Here is a 22,714-nt window from a genome sequence, read left to right as displayed (position 1 = left end):
AGGAGGTAGAAACATGACACTTTCATTAGAAGAAGGGCCCTATGCCGGTCCACTTTCACTTTTGAGTGCAGCCCTCAAAGGACATTTGCAGAATTAATAAAATCCAAAATGCAAAAATATAAAAATAAATTAAATATAAATCTAACAATTAATGAAAACTCTTGTTGTTCCTTTAAATTACCTTGAAATGGAAGACATGAATCACACATCTTTTAAAACCTTCTTAAATTAAACCGTAGGCTTACAGAGCTTGAAAGATCATACAAAATGCTGAAACATTTAAGGCAAACTAAATAAAACTAGCTGCAGTAACATAACATTTAATAATATAGTAAAGATATAAGAAAATTAAAAAGGTAAACAACTGCCGTAACATGCATTGAAAGTTTTGTGGAAAAAAAAAACAATTTAAATTAGGAAATGGTGACTTTTCAAAAGAATCCAATTCAATTTCTCCTCACAAATGGGAACCATAAAATAATTGGAAGATTTATGATCGAGTTATAGATGTGTATATCAGCTCTAAATACACAATCATAACACTGTCGACCTTGCATATGCTTACTTTCAGATAACATCTTTACCACATTTACTGGCAAAACAGTGTTGTACAGCATTATAGTTATAAGCAAGCCATAAACAGTGTCTTATCTTAAACATGAGAAGCTCTCAAATATCAAGAACTACTGTGTCATGACAAAGCACAGACTGCAGTGACTTTTAAAGGGCAGGTGAGTCATTGTCCATGTCAATGTCTGTTAGCATGACCATCAAGGTAGCCACATAGGATCCACTGGAAATATGCTGCACACAGGCAGCTACCATTTGAAACGAACACACCATAACCAAGTAATTAGAAAGTCCTTATCTAAGCAATGTTTCAAAAAGAAAGAACTCAGTGGCTTATTCCACAAAAACAAAGTGCATGGATTTAAAACGTGTTGAGTGATTCTCTGATCTTTGCCTTCCCATGCCATTAGCTGTTCTGTTAAAACTCTATATAAATCACTGCATCATGGAAACAGAAACTTTGAGATACTGTATCAAGCCATATGCACTTTATCAAAAACACTCTTTAGAAAACTTTAATTATGCCAGTATTATGCTACCCCCCTTTCCGTGTTCTTGAAAATGAACCCCACAGGACTCCAGCTGGATGACATCCCGTGGAGGAGCAAACATAAATCTTTTGTCTCGTCAGTCTATAAGACAACATCGGCAGGAGGCATGAAGAAGCAGTTGGCTTTTTCAGGGTGGGGCTGAATTAGTCATGAAATGCAGTCATGCCAACTGAGCAAAAGCCTGGGCCTGTAAAATGTTTTAGAAGAATTGAAGAATGAGAGATTTATTTGTCTCAGCAGTTTATAACAACTACCCCTGAGCACAGGAAGCTAGTGCTCCAGGGGAGAACCCAACGAGGTCCAGAAGTGAGGTTCAGGTGGGAGAGAGGTCTGCCTTCGCACTGACACGTCAAGACACTTGCCTGGCTTTCAGCTGTGTTCAACTGTTGACGGCGGAAGAGAGCTAATGTTGCAAATATTGGCCACACTCGTCAATGGGAAGAAAAGGCTCGGACAAGCAGAAAAACTGCAAATAACACAGAAAAAAAACCTACAACCTTTCTTGGATACACATACAGTCATGTGAAAAAGAAAGTACACCCTCTTTCAATTCTATGATTTTATATATCAGGACATAACAAAAAATCATCTGGTCCTTACCAAGTCCTAAAATTAGGTAAATCTAACCTCAGGTGACAAATAACACATAACAGATTCCACTATGTCATTATTTAACAAAAAATGCAGACATGCAGAAGCCATGTGTGAAAAACTAAGCACACCCCATGAGTCAATAGCTTGTTAAAAACCACCTTTAGCAGCAATAACTTGAAGTAATCGTTTTCTGTATGAGTTTATCAGTCTCACATCGTTTTGGAGGAATTTCGGCCAACTCTCTTGGCTACCCTTCCATGAAAGCCATACTTGTTCAGTCTTTTTTTGATCGTACTGTCATGAACTTCAACATTTAACATGTTAACCGAGGCCCGTAGATCCCTAGATATAGCTTTTGGGTTCTTTGCTATTTCTCTGAGCATTATAGTCTGACCTTGGGGTGAATTTGCTGGGACGCCCACTCCTTGGAAGATTGGCAACTGTCTTGAATGTTCTCCATTTTTTAATAATCCTTCTCACTGTAGAAGGATGGATTTCAAATTGTTTGGAAATGGCCTTATAACTTCCCAGATTGATAAGCAGCAACAATAGCTTCTCTGAGTTCATTGCTGATGTCTTTTCTCCTTGGCACGGTGTTAACACACACCTGAATGCTCCAGACCACCAAACAGCCAAAAGTCCTGCTTTCAAGTCAATCAAGTGCATTTGATTAGCAACACCTGGCTGCTAATTACCTTCTTAATTCCTATGGAAGCAGTAAGGGTGTACTTAATTCTTCCCACATGGCTTCTGCATTTTGGCTTACTTTTTGTTGAATAACGACATAGTGAAATCTGTTATGCGTTGTCTGTTATCTAAGGCTAGATTTATTTAATTATAGAAGTTGGTGAGGACAAGGCAATTGCTATTTATGCCCTGATATGTAAAACCATTGAATTGAAAGAGGGTGTACTTTCTTTTTCACATGACTGTATCTGGTCATGAGAGAGTGAAAAGGTCACTGCAGACGTTTTGAAGTTTGCACCATTTTAGAAGTTCATTTTCAGCCTAAAATATTCACTGATGCAGGGGGTGTAAAAAAGATATATGATAAATTTAATTGCAATAAATATAGGAGATGGGATAATAAATCCTAGTACCAATCAGCCTACTATTGTAGGGTGCACAGGTTCTACAGCAACCTCTACTTATAATAGTATTAGGGCTATAAGAATAAAAAAAAAAGATATAAAGACAAAACACAATTTTCTCTCTGTATAATTTAACCTTGTTTATGCTCCATCAGTGCATGGCCATCCAGCTGTGCTGATACAGTAGTTCTTTTCATTACTCTCACAGTATTGCCAGTTGTTAACATGAATGGATTAAGATCCAAAGATCCAAATGACAGCATGAGACAGACTTTCAGCAAACAAATGCCTGATGGACCACAATGAACCCAAGGAACTTTATTACTTCTCAGCTAATAATTATAGGCATTTACAGAACTCATGCTGCCTCCCATCTTGATCAGATTTATCCTACACTGTGTTCAATCAGTTGTGTATTCCAGATAAACCCCTCCATTTTATATTTGCTGTGTGAAATTAGTCTGCACATTTCAAGCTGCATAAAAACATGGTTGGCAATCATTGCCATAGTGGGACCTAAAATCTAAAAGAGATATTCACACATTGCTTCTGTAATTTATGTATATAATCAAAATGATTTTACAATGAATAGTGGTGAACTGCAGTAAGTATATACATTTAATCTGTTTAAAAAAAAAGACAAAGTTGAATGGTTTGTCACAATTCTAAAATCTACAGTGAAAGATGAAAACGTAATTCTCCTGGAATCCATAAGGGGGTCTAAGATGTAAAGCTGGAAGCAAATACAACTGAGTGGGGGTGGTGGAAATGTAATTTCTGAACCAAATTAAAATACAACAAGAAAAACAAGATTAACATATGTTGATACATGTAACATGTACAAGTATAGTGTTTTATTAAATAAACAATAACGGTACTCTGAAAAAAACACAGATGCCAGCTGGACAACCCATCTAGTTATTTCGAGCTCTAATCAGAACACAAGTGATGATGAATCATCAATGATGTGGGATTTCTATTCAGGCAGAACAAAGAAAAAGAGATGTATCTTTTGCCTGTGAATCACAGCTTTCCATTCAGTAGCTGCAATATGCCTTTTGAAAGCAAAGTGAGTTTAAAATGTAACTTGTGACCTGTGCATAGACCAAAGTTCTGCTTTGGTCTGGATCTCTCGGGATTTTTTTTAATTCTGTTGTTAGCATCTAAACATCTATGATAATACCAGGAAGTAAGGCAATACTGATATGAATGTTTTTTTTTTTATGTCTCAACCAATGCCGTATTTTGCATTGTCTTACTAATAGAATGCTGGTCATGCAGTCAAAATCATAAAATCATGCCAGCTGCTGTTTACAAATATTGCATTCATCAACAAAATTCTATAAAACAGGAATAGGAATAGGAATATGTTGCTTTAAAATAATTACGTCTTTGCATCTAAAGTGCAGTCTGAAGATGTAGCTATGGTAACTGTCCCAGACAGTGCCGTTAGTTTCAGTTCAGCTGGCAGCTGATGTACAGTAGTAGTTACCACAGCTTCTCTATACACACAGCAAGATCCACACACCACCACAGTTAATCCACTGCTCGCACACACATGGCACTGCTAAGAAGGCAGATTTTGCGTCATATGATTTTACCTATAAAGGTACTGTGCTGCTAATCTTTTTAGCCGTTTTTCCAATTCACTTTTGAGGAATATTATTGGAATATCACCACTGCTCACTACAGTAAAACATGCACCATGCAAATTCCTTTCTACTACCTCAAACTGCAGACATTAGGCATTCAGCATTCAGGCTAGTACTTGTATTAGAAATTGGTTAATACATAAGAAACTGAGATTCAAATAATGAGTAAGTGTTCATGTTTCTGATTTAATTAGTGGAGTACAACGGATATTTGTATTACAATCACTGGTTTCTCCATCTTGATATAAAGATCTCGATTTCTGTGTAGGTAGAGAAAACTGCAGTACTTTCCCAATGATACCAAACTAGGATTAGCGAACACTAGCTCTAGGAGAAATTCAAGACAACACTAAAGTAAGGAGTGTGCAGACACCGTGTAGAATATATGTTAATGTAGTTAAGTCTAGGGTTATGCATCCTGGTAGCAAAAATAAATTACAAATATAAAATGGAAAGCACAAAGCTAGAAAGGGCTATATATGAGAAAGACTTTATGTAGGCATTTTCATCTTCCAGGCCATGTAGAGAAGCAACAAAAGAAAACCAAAAGCTCTAATCACTACTCCACACTTCTGACTAATATGGTATTGCTGTCCCCCTAAGCAACAATGAAGCTTTTACTAATTTTTTTACCAAAGGCCGCAATGCACAACTGTAGCCACAAGGTGCCAGTCTGCCACATATTTATTTTTCTCCTATGCAATAGCAGGATTGAAGACTACAGTGTAGTTTCACTTTGCCAAAAGACAAATGTGCATGTGCTAGGTTTAGATTAATACAAATAGAAATGATTGGCTCAATGTATATTTTTCTGTACATGATATTAATCATGCAGGCTTTAACACAGACAGCATGTTATTGTAGACACCATTTAAAAAGCAACATACTATAATCAACAGACACAGACCAATTACTTAAAAATGGCCAAAATAGATTTTGTCTAAATATTAAGATCTGAAAAATTAAAAAAGTAAAATTGCTCTCTTTCTGGGGGGTGAGCAGCCTGGAATTAAGAATAAATAACACTGATCTCATTAAATAAAATCTTTTGAGTTGAAACAAAAGGAATTATATCGATGAACATAACAATGATCAGAAATGAGAGGAGGCCATTCAACCCAGCTTGCTCGTTTGACTCTTTTACACCCTTTGCTTGCCATCAGTTAACTGCAATGTAGATTAAAAAGGGAGAAGTGATGCCTGAGTGCACTATTTCTATAGTAATAGCAAATCCATTGTGTGTTATTAGCGAACAACAAGTCTGTCCCTCCAGGCAGTATCACAGAGGGAATGGTTTCTCAGCCCATATTCCTAGCTATAAACAAGGCTGCAGATTAACTGCTGCAACTGCTGAAGTATCAGTAGGAGACAGATAATAAAAGGCAACAGGACTGTTGTTGGTGATCTGTCAAGTAAAAGGCTTCCATTGTCCTAAGCTATTTCAACTGAACCTGCTTCAGTGCCTTATGACATTTCGTTGAATGCGAGCTGAGGCCATGACTGAAATGGCACATGGCCACTCTGTCTCCAAAGATTTATTCACCCCAGCTAGAGAGAGTCTTTGTTCCTGATGTATGAACACATTGCCCTTTAAACTTTTTTTTAACTTTCCTGTGCAGCCAAAAAAAAGTCTAACTACACGTCACCGTTCAAAGCAAAGCAGAAGCCAAAGGAATACAGGGCGTCTGTAAAACTGGAGAAGCTGCACAGCAGAAACAACAATAAGGCATCTTCTGTTTTAAGCAAGCAAGCTTCTGTTTTAAAGTAATGCATGCCAATTAATATTTCAGAAATAAAAATATAACGACCACGCACCTTTGAAATGAAAACTATTTTAGACCAAATTTTAATTCTTTATTGTGCAAAATAAGTGTAATTAAGGGTGTCATGGTGGTGCAGTGGTTAGCATTGCTATAATACCTTGCAGCTCTGGGGTTCAATTTCCTCCGAGTGCTGTGGTTTCTTACTACAGTCTCAAGACGTACTGGTAGGTTAATTGGCTTCTGGAAAATTGGCCCTGGTGTTTATGTGTGTTTGTGTCTGTGTGTGATGGACTGGTATCCAGTGCAGGACGTATCTTGTACGTGTTACTTGCCAGGATACGCACCGGTTTCCCTGAGACCTGAACTAGGTAAAGGGGTTAGAAAACAGATAGTTGGAAGAGTACTTAAGTGTAATTCTTTATTTTGGTGTTAGACTTTAAATATAATTAACAATATTGCACAGAAAGTGTGAAGTTTCATTTGTGCAATTAATTTGAGATTTAAGATCCCATTCAGTTTTCTAAGGGCAGATAGCTATTGCTTAGGCTTGTAACAGCAACACTTTCGGCCTTTAGCTTAAAGCAAAAGTGCCAAATTTAAAGTGGTTTCAGAATGCTGCAGTACGTTCACAAGAATAATTCTACTCTAGTACGTTTCTAACTCTTCCACTAAAAGAAAGGCACCAAAGGTAGAATGCACTACAATGCTCTTTAGGGACAAATAGCCTTCAGAGGAATGTAAAGGAAATATTAGTCAGCAGCTGACAAAAACAGCAATTTTTCAACCATCAAAGCTAGTCACCTTCTCTTACAGTTTTGGATGCTACTTCGGCAAACGGATTAGCAAAAATATTTAGGCAAGAGATACAGATTTCTTACCTAAAGAGTAGGATTTGAGCTTTGCCATGAAACTAAACATATTTCAGATGTGTTATTACAGAGAAATTATACAACAGTATTACAACACAAACTGGGAAAAGTTGTGTAATTTCAGTTTCTGGTAGTAGTATGGTACATCAAATGTTTTACTGAATTCTTGAATCTCAAGTTTGTGTAAATGTGGCAGGCCAGCTTAAGAAAGTTCTAAAATTAAAGCTGTGTTCTAAAATTAAAACAAAATCCACAAATGAAAAATACAGCACTGCTTGGGGCAGGGGGACAACATTCTACAATATATTAGGTGTGGATCCAGAGACTCTACCGATTCCTCGCTGAAATTTCAATGGATTTCCCTGCAGCTCAACTGACTGCAAGGGAAAGACAAAACAAATGGGTTAAAAATTAACAGGTTTTACATCTAGTTGAGAGCTACAAAAGGAAGATGGGTCTAACGACAAATTCCAAACGGTTTTTCAGAATAGGAGACAACTAGGCTTGGCAGAGACAATAACAAAACACCCTGCAGCAATAAGGCTTGATCGGTGGTTTACAGTAGTTGTCTCCAGGAAACACAGGAAAACAACACCACAGCAAAATTTACAGCACAATACAGAATATATAAACACAACCTTACTCCTGAAAAGAATGTTCCCCTCAACTTAGTCCGCAAGACTAAAGTACTACAAAACATACACAGTTCTAATGTGAATGTCCTACTTGCAAAGCAAAAAGAAGGCTTTAGAACCAGTTCCAGCAGGGCCTATCTAATCGAGAAAATGCACCACCGAAAGGATGGGAATGAAGGCAACGCAGATACAAAGGCAGCATTTACTTGCTTCTTGCAATGGTGGTTATAACTTTACAACTAGTCCTAGTACCATCTCATGTACTGCTTCGCTGCTCTCTGGAATTTCAGCTCTGCCACCAGGAAACCAGTTGGGCCAAAATAAACAGTATGAGGTATTGACATTTCTGGGATTGGTGTCAAAATGCCCCCATTACAGTTTTTATAACATTTCTGGGAGGTTCTAGCTCAGCCTTTTCGTAAAGTAAAGCATACATTTCACATCTTGAAGCAGTATAATGACATTTGAATTGCAAACTAAACTGGAAGGATGTAATCAATCAGTACATAATGAGTAACCCACAGCAAGTGGGCTTCTGCTCTGAAATTATTTTAATTAGTGTTTCCTGGCTGTGATACCTATAGATGGGTTTTCACAAATCAGAGATAACAAGTGTTTTATTTGCCTATTGAAACAGTAAAATATATGATGGAAAGTAATAAGCGTGAAGAAGTCTACCTCAGGTTAAACGAACAGCCTTTCCCTCATCAATAACCTGCAATACAGATAAACAGGAAACTACATGTAGAAGTGTTATAGTTCTGCTGAGTGACCTAAAAAGTAGATTTTCTTGGCAGTTTCCATATGCTTTTACCATGATAAGAAGCAGCTGCAAACTATAACACCGCAGATATGCTCCCTGCAGCATTTTCACAAAGTACACATAAAAAGACAGCACTTAATGGCACCTGGCAGACAGCCAAATTAAAGTTATGGCACTTTGAAACTATTAAGGATATCCTAATGCCACTTTCCCCTGGATTCTTCCCATTCTGAGAGAACTGCACAGGGTCAAGACTGCCAAATGATCAAATCAGCACATTTCAGGCATCATTTTCAACTTCAGTTTTGCGATCTCTGTACTTCAAAACATTTAGAGGAGCAAAATGAAATCATTTTAACTACCAACAAAAAAATAATGATAAAAACATGATCAGCAAGCCCTTTTGTTTTCAGTTTTCAGAGCACTGTTTTGAAATCCTCTTCAAATGTGAAAGACAGACATGCATTTGTTGTCCCTAAGATAGGGTTTAAAGTCTTTTAGGCCCCATTAAACTTCAGATGCAATGCTGTGTAACATGTACTCTTAATATTTTAAATGTGGTTTGCATTTGTAATACTGCATTTTGTTCCATATGAGATAAATGTCGTCTGAAGATTTCTGACTTTTGGGTTTTTGAATATTTTTGCTGTAGTGGCTTTAAGAACAAGCATCTTGTACATTTACAGAGGGTGGACAAAATAATGGAAAAACCGAACAAAAAGGACTCGTATTGTAGTGTCAAAGATCATAGCGGAATACTCCAAACAAGAGAAAACAGCATTAGGAAGGGGAACAGTGATAGCAAGTTTAAGGTCACTGACAGGGATTGATAGTTTCTAAAAACCACAAAACAACGTGCAAAATAAAGTACCACAGTACTGAAACTATACTTCTATGAGTGCAAAACCCAGGTGACAGAGTAGAGGAAGAAAGTAATATGGTCTGTTGAGTTGTCTTGTACCTGTTTTTCCTATGGACACCTTTTCCATCTGGACAGGTTTATGTTTGGAGAAAGCCAAAGGAAGCCTTGTTGTTACATTGCTTGTTCTCAACCGTTAAACATGGTGGCAGATCTGTTATGGTCTGGGCAGCCATTGCATAGGAGTCACTGCATGGTGGAGTTACGGCCAAAGTCATTTGAGGCAACCAGCTGCTCCTGATGATGCAAACTGTTTCAAGATGTTCCCACATTCCAAGATAACACGCACATACACCGCTATATGGATTCAAGGGTGATTTCATGTCCACCAGAATGAAGTCAAACACCTTGCATGGCCCAATCACCAGAACAAACATCACTGAACCTTGATGGGAAGCTCTGGAATGCAGAGTGCAGAGCGGACTTCACCTTCTTCATCTCTCAGAGAACTGGAGACTTTCCTTCTTGACGAATGGTCTAAAAGCCCATAAGAAACAGTTCAAAACTTGTATAACAGTATTTCAAGGACTGAAACTCTTATGAAGGTTGGCCCAATTCCTTGTTAGTTAATATATACATGAATTGCTTGGGGTTTCAATTATTTTGTCCACTCCCTTTATATACTATACTGTACATGTGTGTGTATATATACTATACATACGAGTTCTATACATGGATTCTGTGCATAAATCATTAAAAGCAGTCAAGCAGAATAAGAATTTCATGCATAGTTTAGACAGACTACATTTAAATATGGTTTCCCTAAGAACATGGTGTTTTGTGAGGCGATCATTTTCATGGCAGTACACACTAAAAACTGTTTAACAGAGTTTTCAGCCATCTTTCTCTAAACCTCAGCCTAACGCTACCAGCAACAAAAAGGGTGTTGCCATATAAATGGTGCTACTTTGTTTTCTGTTTCATTTTTTTCCCTTTATATAGTATATTTGTTTTAATTAGTAACCCTCATTTTAATAAATAGGTCTTGTATTTCTAATTATTGCCTTGAACTAGTGGAAAACTGATTTTCACTTAGATTTTCACTTAGAAAAACTAGGAGCTGGTGTATTACAACAGCAAATGGATAGAACAGTAGAGTATTAAGTCAACAGTCTCAGAAATGGAACATGGGAAACCTTTAGACAATTACAGGAAAAAGGTTGTCTAATAAAATTAATCTTTTCCTCAGGTGTTCGCCAAGGAAGATATGAACAACATTCCTTCGGCTCTGGAAAAACATAAATCTTTATTAAATATTACAATAGAAATGGCAGATGTGCTACAGATACAAGAAGCATCTAGGATAAATGTACTTCCAGGCCCTGATGGTATTCTGCCAATTGAATTTAAAGAAACAAGAGATGCTTTTCATAGGTAAGAAACAAAACTCAACCTCAAGACAAAACTCAGCCAAGCAATTACAGACAAATACATCTTCCTTTCATAACATGCAGGGTTATGGAAAACATACTAAGAATTAAACAAGATCTGTATCATGAATCGTCTGTATAATTCTAGAGCACCATCAACATGGGTTTGCAACTAGTGGGCTTTGAACAAGCAACAGTAGTAACATACTGCACAGATAAAGCAAATAGTTCAGCGTATTTTGATTTTCAAAAGGCTTTTGACAAAGCTTCCCATAAAAGATTATTTTTTGAAATGCAGATAGAAGGCACTAAGGAAAGACTCTGGATTTAGAATGCTCAAGTTGGGTTATGAGAATCTGGTTGAAACCCTAAAACAAGGTTGAAGATGACACAAACACAGGAGGATAAGAAAACACCAAAAATATTGCAAAGCAAATAAAAAAAAACACGTACATAGAATTCAAGACTTGTGAGACGACATTTAATGTCAATAAATAGTTTTAAAAAACTGAATTTTAAGAAAATATCAAGATATCTTAAAAATGTACAATAAATAGTAAGACCTCATTTAGCATGATGTGTTCAACTTTGGCCACCGCAAAATAAAAACCATAATGCACTTCTGAAATCATTCCAGAACAGATTGATCAGTTACATTCCCAGGTATACAGAAATATCCTATTTTGTCAAGCTAGGATCTCATTCAGGCATGGTGTGAAAGAAGTGATGGTATTGGCTTCAACAGCATTTCTAGGTTGTTTTTCGTGGGGAAGTCGTGGGTTTATATACGGTAGGCAAAAAAAAACACATGAAAATGAATTTCCATAGACAAAGAATTAGCTTGTGTAATGATGCAAACACAGGGCAATTACCAAACTTGTTCTGCCATTTCACTGAACTAACAACTGAAACAGCCCCAGAGGACTGCATGTCAGAAGTGAACACTAGTGGCTCCCTCCCTCGGTGTCACAGACTGGTGCAGCAGGTGAAAGGTATGAGGGCTCGAGAGGCGGCAGGTCCCACTTACTCCTGGTAGCAATGTTGCTCTCTCCCGCCGGAGGCAGCAGCTCGCTGTCACGGAAGACCTGTGGCAGCCCGACTGTGCGCACGGCAGGGTCCAGCACAACAGAGCTCTCGTTCACTGTGACGTCACTGGCGCCTGTGACCTGATTGGTGGGCGGTCCCCCGATGGAGACTTCGTAGTCTGGCAGAATCTCGTCAGAACAGTCCGCATTGGGCTGGGCATACAAAGAATTGTTAAATAAAGAACACCACAGCTACTTACAACAACAGATTCACGGACCAGAAGACTGAAGGGCGGATCTGTTGGGTTTGTGAGAAACTGTAAAGACACAGCAAGGCCACAAAACAAAAAGCATGCTCATGTCTTTAAGATACATGCAACTAACCAGGAAGTACCAGTGGTTAGATGCTCCAGGACTGTTTTTTTCTTTGAAGTTAATCTTTTTAAAAGGCTTCATCAGAACAAAGAAACAATGCCTACTTTCTGGGGGAAAAGCATGAGCTGCACATGTTGTCATGCACGATGGTTCTGGATCATGTGCGTAGATTCCGTGGAAAGATTTCACTATCGTGAAAAACAGATTTCACATGATCCGTTCAGCTGTCACAAGGCAGTAAAAGTTTCACAGAAAAAAAAAATTGCAAAAGTATTTTAAGTGCCCCAGTCCCACAGGAGAACTCTGGTTTTCATGAAATTTTGACATTGCTTGAATGAAAAAAGAGACAACTAATCAATCAGAAAGGTTGAGCAAAATTGATAACATCAATTATTAGCAGCTGTACTGTTTGGAATTACATGCTATTAGTAAAAATGAGTGGCTACTGTTTTACAAAAACCTGCATAAGGAAATTCTGAAACTTCACTTCTATCATAAAAATGAATGCTTTGTATACAAAACAGACAAGCGGTGCAGCCATATCAGAAGCCAAAAGGATCAGAGGTTAATTTAGAAATGGAACATAATAATGGAAAAAAGTGTTTTTGACTGAGCATACCAGCACAGGTTTGTATTAATTTGAGAATCACAAAGTGAAGTCATGACATGACATTTTAAAGGGAAACTGCAGTCCCAATTTCTGAGACTGGTTGTTAAATGTCAGTAACAAAATAAATTCATTGACAGTATTGAAAATTTTTACAAATTTTAAAACAAACATAAAATCTTGAACTTTGTGAAAGTACTGGAAGTCACTGTGTTGTTGCAAACACCTGGTCTTGTCATGGGCGAGATCAAGAGTCCCCACGAATTGTGATATGAAGCGGCCCTTCCTGCTCACTAGTCACTGTAAGGACTAATGCAATGTGATGTACGAGAGAATTAAGTACAGGTTGTGCAGCAGATATTTCACCACAGAAAATGTCATTCCATTTATTGCAGAACTGTCTTGCAGCCGAGAGCAATATTTCTATGGGATTAAAAGAGTGGTATTCACAAGCCTGCTTGTCTACAATGTCAGGGGGCCGCTTCATGTCACCAGATGTTTTGTTGGCTCATTCTGAATCACAGAGTATGACGCTCCGCATACCTGGAAATTCTATTTTGTTCTATTATGTAAACTGGAGTTTACTTTTTTTTTACTGATTTTGCTTTTATCACGGTTTGAAATGCACTCATCAATGCTGATTTGTTCTAACTCCTCTAAATAGCATTACAGTTGCCCTTTAAAAAACTGCAAAAAAACAATAGGCGATTACACACAAGGCTGAAAATGAAACTGGAAATAAACGATTTCAATTTCAGATAAGCAGATATTAAAACTAAAACTCAATGACGGAGGTCCCAATTTAGTTCAAAGAAGCATATACTGTAAGGAGATATTTATAATCCCAGCCTTATTTGTCACATTTTTCCTACCAAGAACATCCCGTGTGGCTCATGGAGCTGCCGTGATAAAGTGTTCTAAAATCAAAATAAAGCACCTCTGTACAGCCTCAGCTAATACGTACTCAATACAAAAAAACTGATACAAAGTGGCTCAACTATTAAAGCTCTTAGCTAATGCATTCTGAAATTAGAATGCCACAAATTATTCTGTATGATCTGAAGTGAAACAGATCACATCCCTATTTTTCTTGATGATCAGAGTTGTGATATGTGTTTAAGCGTCCTTTGCTCGTGTCTGAAAGACAGACATCCACCTACTGTAGACAATCCCTCTGACAATAGGCACTAATAACAGAATAGTTTCGGAATCCAAAATGTTCTAGTTTCACCACTACAAAATAATCTGTGCAGCCGTGCCAGAAACAAATGTACAAGAATATCTGTACAGTAGTTAATAAAAGTAGATTCTATCTTAAAAAATTACAAAGGCATAACTTTGTTAAACATCCCTCAAGTTCAAGATGAAACTTCCACCTCAACATGACTTAGATGAGACCATTTAAATGGGACTGTAATTCTAAATGCAATCAAAGATAATGGTGCTTCTAAAACTAACCTGGACCTTGAATTCAATCAAATTCTGAACATCATTTAAACATTAGTCTTTATGTTAGCCCAAAAGTTGCTGGAAAGAGAAAACAAAATAAAGTAATGAAAGATGTTAAGGCAAAAAGTGATTTCCTGCCAACTTAATTCACGAATGGGGAGAAACTGAGGGTCTATCAAAATTTAACACAACACACATTGCCTTGCAGAAAGTATTCAAACCCTTGTACAGTTTACATATTTTGTTGCTCTAAAGCTTGCTGTTGTGATACTTTTTATACAAATTATATTTGTTATATATACAACCATCCCCACATATTTTTATCATAAACACACCTATGTTTCTAAGATCCCTCAATCAGGTCTTGAATTTCAAGCAACAATTCAACAATGAAGACTAGTGAGCTTTCAAAAAGTTGTTTTCTAGAAAACAACTTTCTAGAAAGGCACATAACAAGGGAAGGGTATAAACTCTGGATATCTCTCAGAGCATAGCGAAACCAATGATTAAGAAGTGGAAGGTATCTGGATACTGCTTAGATCAGGCTGTCCCTCCAAACTGAACAGCCAGGCAAGGAGGAAACCAGTGAGGAAGGCCACCATGACACCAACAGCAAAATCGACAAAGCTACATAGTTTAGTGGCTAAGGTGGGAGAATGTGTCAATCCCAGTCACTACACAGTTTTCTTGTATGAAATTGAAATCCCCTCCATCTCAAATCCTACAAAGGGTCTGCAACAAAGCATCGTAGTAATACTGCAAACAAGTAGCAAAAGGTTTTGTGATCAGATGAGACAAAATTGGAATTGTTTGGTCTAATTGCAAAGTATTACATCTGACGCAGACCCAGCATAGTGCATCACTCTGGCCACACCATCTCACTGTCAAGCATGATGGTGGCAACACTGTGTTAAAGTCCTAGTTCCCATCAACAGGGACTGGGAAGCTTTCCAGGACTGACAGGAAAGTAAACAGAACAAAGTATTCACAAATCTTAGAGGAAAACATACATCAGACATAAAACTGCGATAGGAATTCAGCAGGACAATGATCCAAAGCACAAGGCCAAAGGTACTGCGATGGCTTATGAATACAAAAATCAGTGTCCCTGAGTGACCCAGTCAAAGGCCTGACTTGAATCCTAGTGAGAATCTGTGGAAAGGCTTAAAAATTGCTCCTGTTAGCGACCCTCTACACAAGCAACCCGAGAGAGCTTGAGCAAATCTGGCAAGAAGAATGGGCAAAAACTGGGGATTGTGGGAGGAAATCAGACCCCTCAGAGGAAATCCATGCAAACACAGGGAGAACATAGAGACTTTGTAGATAGCACCCCAGGTCCAGAATTGAACATAGGGCCCCAGCACTGCAAGGCAGCAATGCCAACCACTGCGCCACCATGCTGCATTCTCAGAGTATATAGGCAAGCAACATATCTAAGTTTCTTTTGTTTAGCTTTCTCTGTCAATTACTGTAACTTATCTTGCCCTTAGAGATCTTCAGTCTAAGTATTCAGATTTTGAATACAACATTAAGTATATAAACCTTTATGTATCATTTTGTAACTTCTCAAAATGGAATGCCACAGTAAGGATTTGAACACTTTTGCATGGCACAGTAGTTTCAGGATTCGTTTTTTAGGCTCAGATCAAAATTGGACTTTAACTGAATTCCTAAATGAACTTAACCATAAGGGAAATGCCATTTTAAAATAAACAAACTTCAAGAGGTAGCCCCTCATATGGAATAATCCCACATTATGAGCAAGGCACATACAAAACAGGAAGGCTGAAAAAATATTTAAAGCTCGTCTTCGAAGTTCAGTTTTTTCTCCTCCAAGCAAGATTAAGAAAAACTAACGCATAGTATCTGGCAGCTACACAAATCCGGCCATCGGAGAGTTTTCCCCATTTTAAATGGGAAATTAACACTGATAAGAGTTGGCTGTGATAAAAAAGGCGGACCATGATTGACAGTACTGTTGTCGCTACCAGACAAGAGTAATGAATTTAAAACCATGTAAGGTTCATGGTAAAGCTAAACAATACTGCTCTCGTTACAACATGCTTACTCAGGCATTTGGAGATGATGCATGCCTATAATTAGAAATCTTCATATTTTGCTTTAGTGTGCAATATCCATGCACGGTAACTCATTTCTTATTTGAACAGGCAGAAATTGCTCCTCACACAGTACCAGGAAATTTGCAACTTGAAAGTACAGTAGGGTCTCAACAGTTGTGAAGGTTTAGTGCAGAGAACTGTTGCGAACAGCTACATTTACATATAACCAAGACCACCCCTATATCGTTGCATAAGGTACTACACTATAAAGTATGGACTGTTAAAGACATTAGTAACCCTCCCTTATTATAATAATACTATAATTAAAGTACTAATGCATTGGCTCCAGGTTAATTAAAAACTAAAACAGTCCTCACAAACTTACAGTAATCAGCTAAAATAAACAACATGAATCCTTCCTCTGTGTCCAGTGGATGCCTGCACTTTCACTACCTCCGTGATTAGCACGACCCACTTTAATGAAACAGGCAATAAAACTGTCAGAGAGCCTGTATAGTCGACTCCAGCTGGTCATTCCCCACAACACTGACACAGAACCAGTTTGTTACAATACAAAAACAAGACCACGTTGAGATGTGGCTGTTGGGTAGTGGGTACTTGGGCAGGGAGCAAGGAGAAGCTCAATCGGTAGCTCAATTCATCTCATGATCCAGATCTGCAGTGCAGCTCATTTGAAAGTTGTGCTTACCCTATGGCTTGGTTTCATCCTGCACTCCTCTTTTTCCATACAAGACCCCGTCGGCCAAACCCGAATCGCAAATAAACAAATTTGCATGTTAAATAGAGAACCCACTGTACACTTCTTCAATATAGAGGATCTGCTTCAGAGAGATATTGCAGGATTCCAAGCTTGTGAAGAGAAATGAATGTGAGTGGAATACAACTAGGCAGACTAGTATAATTTCAGTACAGAGGTTTGACACTTACAGGGATCCCCAAAGCTTTAAGAATGTTCATTTTGCACATTGGACAAGTCCGATGATCCTGAAGCCATGGATCTACGCAGTTCTTGTGGAATAGATGCCTGCCAAAAAAAACAAACTGTTAACACTTGCCATTACCCCTGGGGGCTGTTATTTTAGTTTTATTCATGAGAATGTCAATGATGAAAGAGCACATTAGTCATGCTACTTGGCAGCTTCCTTATTCCTAAGATAAACGGGACAGTATCTGCAACATAAAGGTGTATTGCTGTATCAGTCATTTTCTTTTAAAATCCCAGATCTTTTGAAGAAGATAAAATTGAATGCTGAGCACAAATGTACTTGATTTTAAGTTGAAAGGCACCGTAACCTTTTTGTAATTATAAATGGTTTAAATACTATATATTAATTGCAGACTGTTCTCACTGAGTTTTAGGGGTATCACAGATTCCCAGTTGTGGAACTGGCAGCCTCCTGCATTTTAATCATCTTTGTTCTATCTGGGGCGTGTGTTTTAACGTTGCTTTAAGCTCTTAAAGGTTAAATGAGATTTGCAATTAGTATCAGCCCTGTAGCAATTTCTCAGTTAACACAGCCCTCATTCTGGTGTGTTACAGTAGCTAAAACATAACCAGCTTGACCTCTGCAGAAGGAAAAAAAAGTTTACTGTGGGAATCTTTATTATCGTGTCATTCCCTGCATCTCTAGTCAGAAATACAGGTCAGCAAGCAGAGGAAAGGCTGCTTAAAGTTCCGGATGAGGAAGCGGTTAGTAACACTTTACCTGAAGTACAGGATTTTCAAAACTCAGGACTAAGTGCAGAACTAAGTTAATCAAAAGGCTAAACAAGTAAGAAGATACTGTACATTTACAGTATGTCAACAATTATCCTTAGAGATTCAGAGCTCAAATGGAATGAAATCCTGCAGCCAGAGGCATCCTGACATAATTTTGCTTATTGGTTCTGTCGAGCTTGAATCTATAGCCTTGTAGTACTGTTCATTTTCTGCTCATGTCTTTTCTTTTACATCGTGGAATCAGACAGAATCCCTCAGTTTTCTCCACCCTATAGAGGTTTGTATACAAAAAACAATGCTGACTAATTGTCTAACACTTAAAGACATGAGTCTAATGTAAGGAATTCCTTTTGAAGATTTTATGATGTTTTATTTTATTATTAAGAATTTCATTTTTTGTCCTTGTAAGCATTGTCACAAGTTATGATGATAATGCTCTTATTTTTTCCAAACCAACCACTACTGTATGCCAAAGTTAGGAAGGAAATGGGGCATAAAAACTCTAACAGTTGCACAGGAGGATCAAAACTGTAGGAAATGCGAGGGGAAAAAAATTATTATAGCCAGAATGCAATGTTCCACATTTTTAAAAGTATTAATTCCTACAGGAAAATGTTTGATGCTGCTGGATTCAACTTTCTCCTTGCCACAGAGTTCTAAAATGTTCCTTTGGGAGTCTCATAACTGTTAGATATAAAAAAAATGATGGATTCAGAAAAAGTGTGGTATTACATTCTTGGCAACCCTTGGAATTAATCCATCCATTACCCAGACAGTCTACAAACCTGGATATTCAATAAATCTAGTCAAATCTAAATATGTCACACAGTAGCTCACATTTCTGATCAATGCATGAAAACATTTAAATCTGAAAAGGACCACAAACACATAATAAAATACTTTAACACTACAGATCTAGGGAATATAGACTGTGTCAGGTTTCTGTGGCAGCAAATCTTTAGTGTTTTTTAAGATCCACTAAGATGTACCAAAATGGTATGTTTTTGACTAGATATATAAGAAAATGTGTTTGTCGTATGGCTTTTCTTTACTACAGCTAAGATGTCTTTTCACATAGTAGTGAACTGTATCAAAGAAAAGCACTAGAGAAACAAATAAAGGCACTAAAATACCTTTCAGTGTTCCTTATAGGCACACAAAAATCACAAAGCTTGAAACAATCATTCAGTGATTGGAAAATGAATTGAATGTATTTCCACTAAGAGAAAATTATGTCTTCACTGCTAAGTACATGGAAGCTTGTAATGTTTCACAAACAAAAGAAAACTGGGGGGACCTCATATATGATGTAATCATCATATGCGCCAACACAGAAGCTGAGATAGATAGCTAAACAGATAAGTTGTTGATACACAACAGAAAGGCATACAACTGTCATAGGCATCTCGCGCAGGAGAGCTGCAGGGAGTAGGCATTGCTATGGCAGCTGGTCACATTTCTACCCATCAGTCAGACAGCACCAGTTGGAATGGATATGCAATCAAACAGGAGACCCATCCCACCTGGGGGGAATTTACAATCACGCCGCCTCAGGTGGTTCAGGCTATTTAATGTCTACTATGACTGTGCTCTGAGAGTTTTGCTTAGCACCTCTCAAGTGTTTTGTTCCCTAGATTACTTGTTCTGTTTTGTGCTTTTTTTGGATTCCCAACTTCACTACATTCCCTACTACAGCTTTTGGATTCTCTCGGTGTCTTGTTACTGTGTTTACTTGGTTTCAAACTTTCCTTTGTTTTTGACTACACCCTTGGATTGTGTTTGCCTGCCTGTTTATCTAGCCTGCCAGCTTGCCGCTCAGCCCGCACTACCTGATCATATCATCTTGCTCATACACTGCTATTCTGCCTCTTCCCTTGCCTGGTTTTGTGGTTATCTCTTGAACAACGGACCACTACTTACTTCCACATGCAATGGACATTACAACAGAAACCCAAGAATGTGCACTATTCATTATTGGCTATCCAGTCTTTGACAAGCATTTTTAAATACATGAAAAAAAATGAATCCTTTTAAAACTGAACTACATAGAGAAGTGGTTTCTCAACACACTGCCTCTCTACTTCTATTCTTGATAAATTTTATTTACTCCGATTAAGGGTCCAGCACCATTTGCTGTTTTTGGGTTGGATGCACACAGCAGTTGGTATAGACAACTGGAACAACAGCAGAGACACTGAACACATGACAAATTACAAGAACAACACAATACCAGAAAATACAAAAAACAAAAATGGGAAATCACAGTCTTCTTCAAGTCTCACCTGACATATGAAGCCAAAAGTACTCAGATTTGTAGTATTTTACTACATATTCAATTAACACTGCAAATCTTGCCGATCACACAAACCTTTCATATTATAAGATAACTATTTTTCAATAGTTTGCTATAACTTGGAGACAGTCCATCCATCCATTTTCTAAGCTGGAGCCTATCTGAGCAAATAGTGGGTGCAAAGCAGGATACACCCTGGACAGCATGCCAGTCCATCGCGGGACTGACACAAGAACAGACTGCTGTCACTCATACCAGGGCCGAGAAGTTAATTAACCTACTGTACCAGTACGTCTTTGGACTGTGGGAGTAGCTGGCGAAAACCCAAGCAAACACAGGGAGGACATACAGTACCAACTACACACAGATGACACCCCAGGTCTGGAATTGAACCCCTGGGCCTCAGCACAGAGAGACATCAATGCTTACCACTGCACCGCCCTCTTGCACCCTAGACACAGTCACCAGACTTAAATTACAGATCTGATATTTCATGTTAATCTTTTTATGGAAAGGGTGCTTGATTCCACGTAATGGAAACCTACCAACAAATACAGGATTTGTAATTATCCATGGTGGGGCAGGTTTAACCTGTGTTATGACAGAAATAATTTATGCTAATCTCTTCACTGACATCAGCATGTAACTCCTTTGACATGACATTTAAATTATTACTGTATTTCATTTGCCAAACAAATAACTTTAACTATTTGTAATCATTGTGGAACCTTTGTACACGTCCGTAAGTTACTATTATCACAAAGACAAATAAATGCAACATTTAAAATATGGGACAATAAAGCAAACTGAAATTTAGAGTGAACACTTCCTTCTTCTGTATTTTTAAACAGTTTGTGCTTCCTCATAAGAGTTCGGTGAATTTACTGCTCTGACTAAAGCTCTAATAACACAGTCTAATAATTTTGCAGAAAGGTTCGGCTATTTAGATCTATTCTGTAGAATTTGTGAACATTGCCTTTGCCCTGTAATCGCTACAAAGTGATCAACTCTACATTTTTAGACTGATAAATTAAACCATGATAAATTTGACTGGTACATTTTTAAAGTTTAAAAGGGTTAGATTATTCTCTCCTGTTTTACAAGTTTTAAGTTGTGCTTAAAAAAAACATTTTACAGTGATGCTGTAATTTGCATGCATCATATAACCAAGAAAATAATTGATGTGTTGAACTCTTACCATAATTCTGAATTTAATAAAACCAGGAAAACTGCTATCTTACCGACAAGGTAGAATTCGGACAACATCATTTGGTTTGTAGCCTTCAATGCAAACTGCACAGTTATCAAAATCTGATTCAGTTTCCTGAAATAAAAATGGTTCTTTTTATTTTCAGTAAGAATTTCATTATCTAACAGTTTCTAAAATCATTAAAACATTTGCTGTAATTTCTGAAATCAGTCAGAAATATTTTAAAAGATTAACGTAAAACACAGTACAAAGAAAATGTTTTTGTAAACTCCCTATCACGAACTTAACCTGCTTCACATAGACGTAAGCTACCAAAATGATCCAAAAGTATATATCCTCAATAAGGTTGAGCGAATAAGGTTGTGAACTCAAGTTCAGTAAACTGGTAGCACCTTTATTAGCAGCAAAGGCTTCAAGTAGACATTTGCTGTAACTCTTCAGTCTCTTGATTTGGCTTTTGGGGTTTTGGAATTTTGACCCCTTCTTCCTTACAGAGCTGCTTCACATCAGTGACATTTCAGGATTTCCTTGCCTCGCTTCAGGTCCTGTCACAATATTTTATTGGGATTTGGGTCCAGACTTTGATTTGGCCAAAATGCACAATTTCTTCCTTCTTCAGCCATTCTGTTGTAGATCTGCTTGTATGTTCAGAATCACTGTCTTGCTGCATGACCCACTTTCTGCTCTTCAGCTGACAAATGGATGTCCTGACATTTACCACCAGCATTTGCTGATGCAACACCAAATCTATGGTTCTATCAATGATGACAAGGCGTCCAGGTCCTGTGGCAGCAAAGGCAGCTCAAAACCACACTCTTCCCAGCACCATGTTCGACGGTCAGGACTCGGCTCTTCTGTTGGAAGACTGAAGATTTACATATTTCTTCGCAAAGATATTTTACTGTTGGATCATTTGGATAAATAATCTAAATATATTGTATGTCTTTATGTAAGACCATTAATCACATTATGTTCATCTTGTATTATGTCGTATCTTGTATTGCTCATCTTGAATTCAAGCCCTGGTACAGTCTGTACTGTCTATACTTTCCAAGATGTTTTAGGGCACCTTCTTCTGGGCAGAAACAGCCTCTGGAGGGCTGGAGGGCTTTAGGTACTAAGAGAATAAATATAACCATTTTAATTGTGTGTAGAAAATACAAATGCAAATGTAGAC

General features: G+C 37.8%; 1 protein-coding gene across 2 annotated transcripts in view; it reads right to left on the bottom strand.

Moving 5' to 3' along the window:
- The window catches only part of rnf150a (ring finger protein 150a), a 76,326-nt gene that overhangs the window by 6,268 nt on the left and 47,344 nt on the right, over nt 1-22,714 (bottom strand). Inside the window, exons 4-7 of one of the 2 annotated variants that reach the window (XM_015344617.2) lie at nt 21,569-21,651; nt 17,242-17,338; nt 11,805-12,015; nt 379-1,587 (exon numbers count right to left, since the gene is read on the bottom strand). In XM_015344617.2, the coding sequence (XP_015200103.1) occupies nt 1,553-1,587; nt 11,805-12,015; nt 17,242-17,338; nt 21,569-21,651 (426 nt within the window). In that variant the 3' untranslated portion in view covers nt 379-1,552. Of the gene's footprint in view, nt 1-378; nt 1,588-11,804; nt 12,016-17,241; nt 17,339-21,568; nt 21,652-22,714 lie in introns of those variants that run through there. The other variant, XM_006629506.3, reaches the window with a different exon arrangement.

Source organism: Lepisosteus oculatus, chromosome 1, assembly GCF_040954835.1.
Source record: "Lepisosteus oculatus isolate fLepOcu1 chromosome 1, fLepOcu1.hap2, whole genome shotgun sequence".
In the NCBI taxonomy this organism is placed as follows: domain Eukaryota; kingdom Metazoa; phylum Chordata; class Actinopteri; order Semionotiformes; family Lepisosteidae; genus Lepisosteus; species Lepisosteus oculatus.
This window is presented reverse-complemented; position numbering and strand designations above follow the sequence as displayed.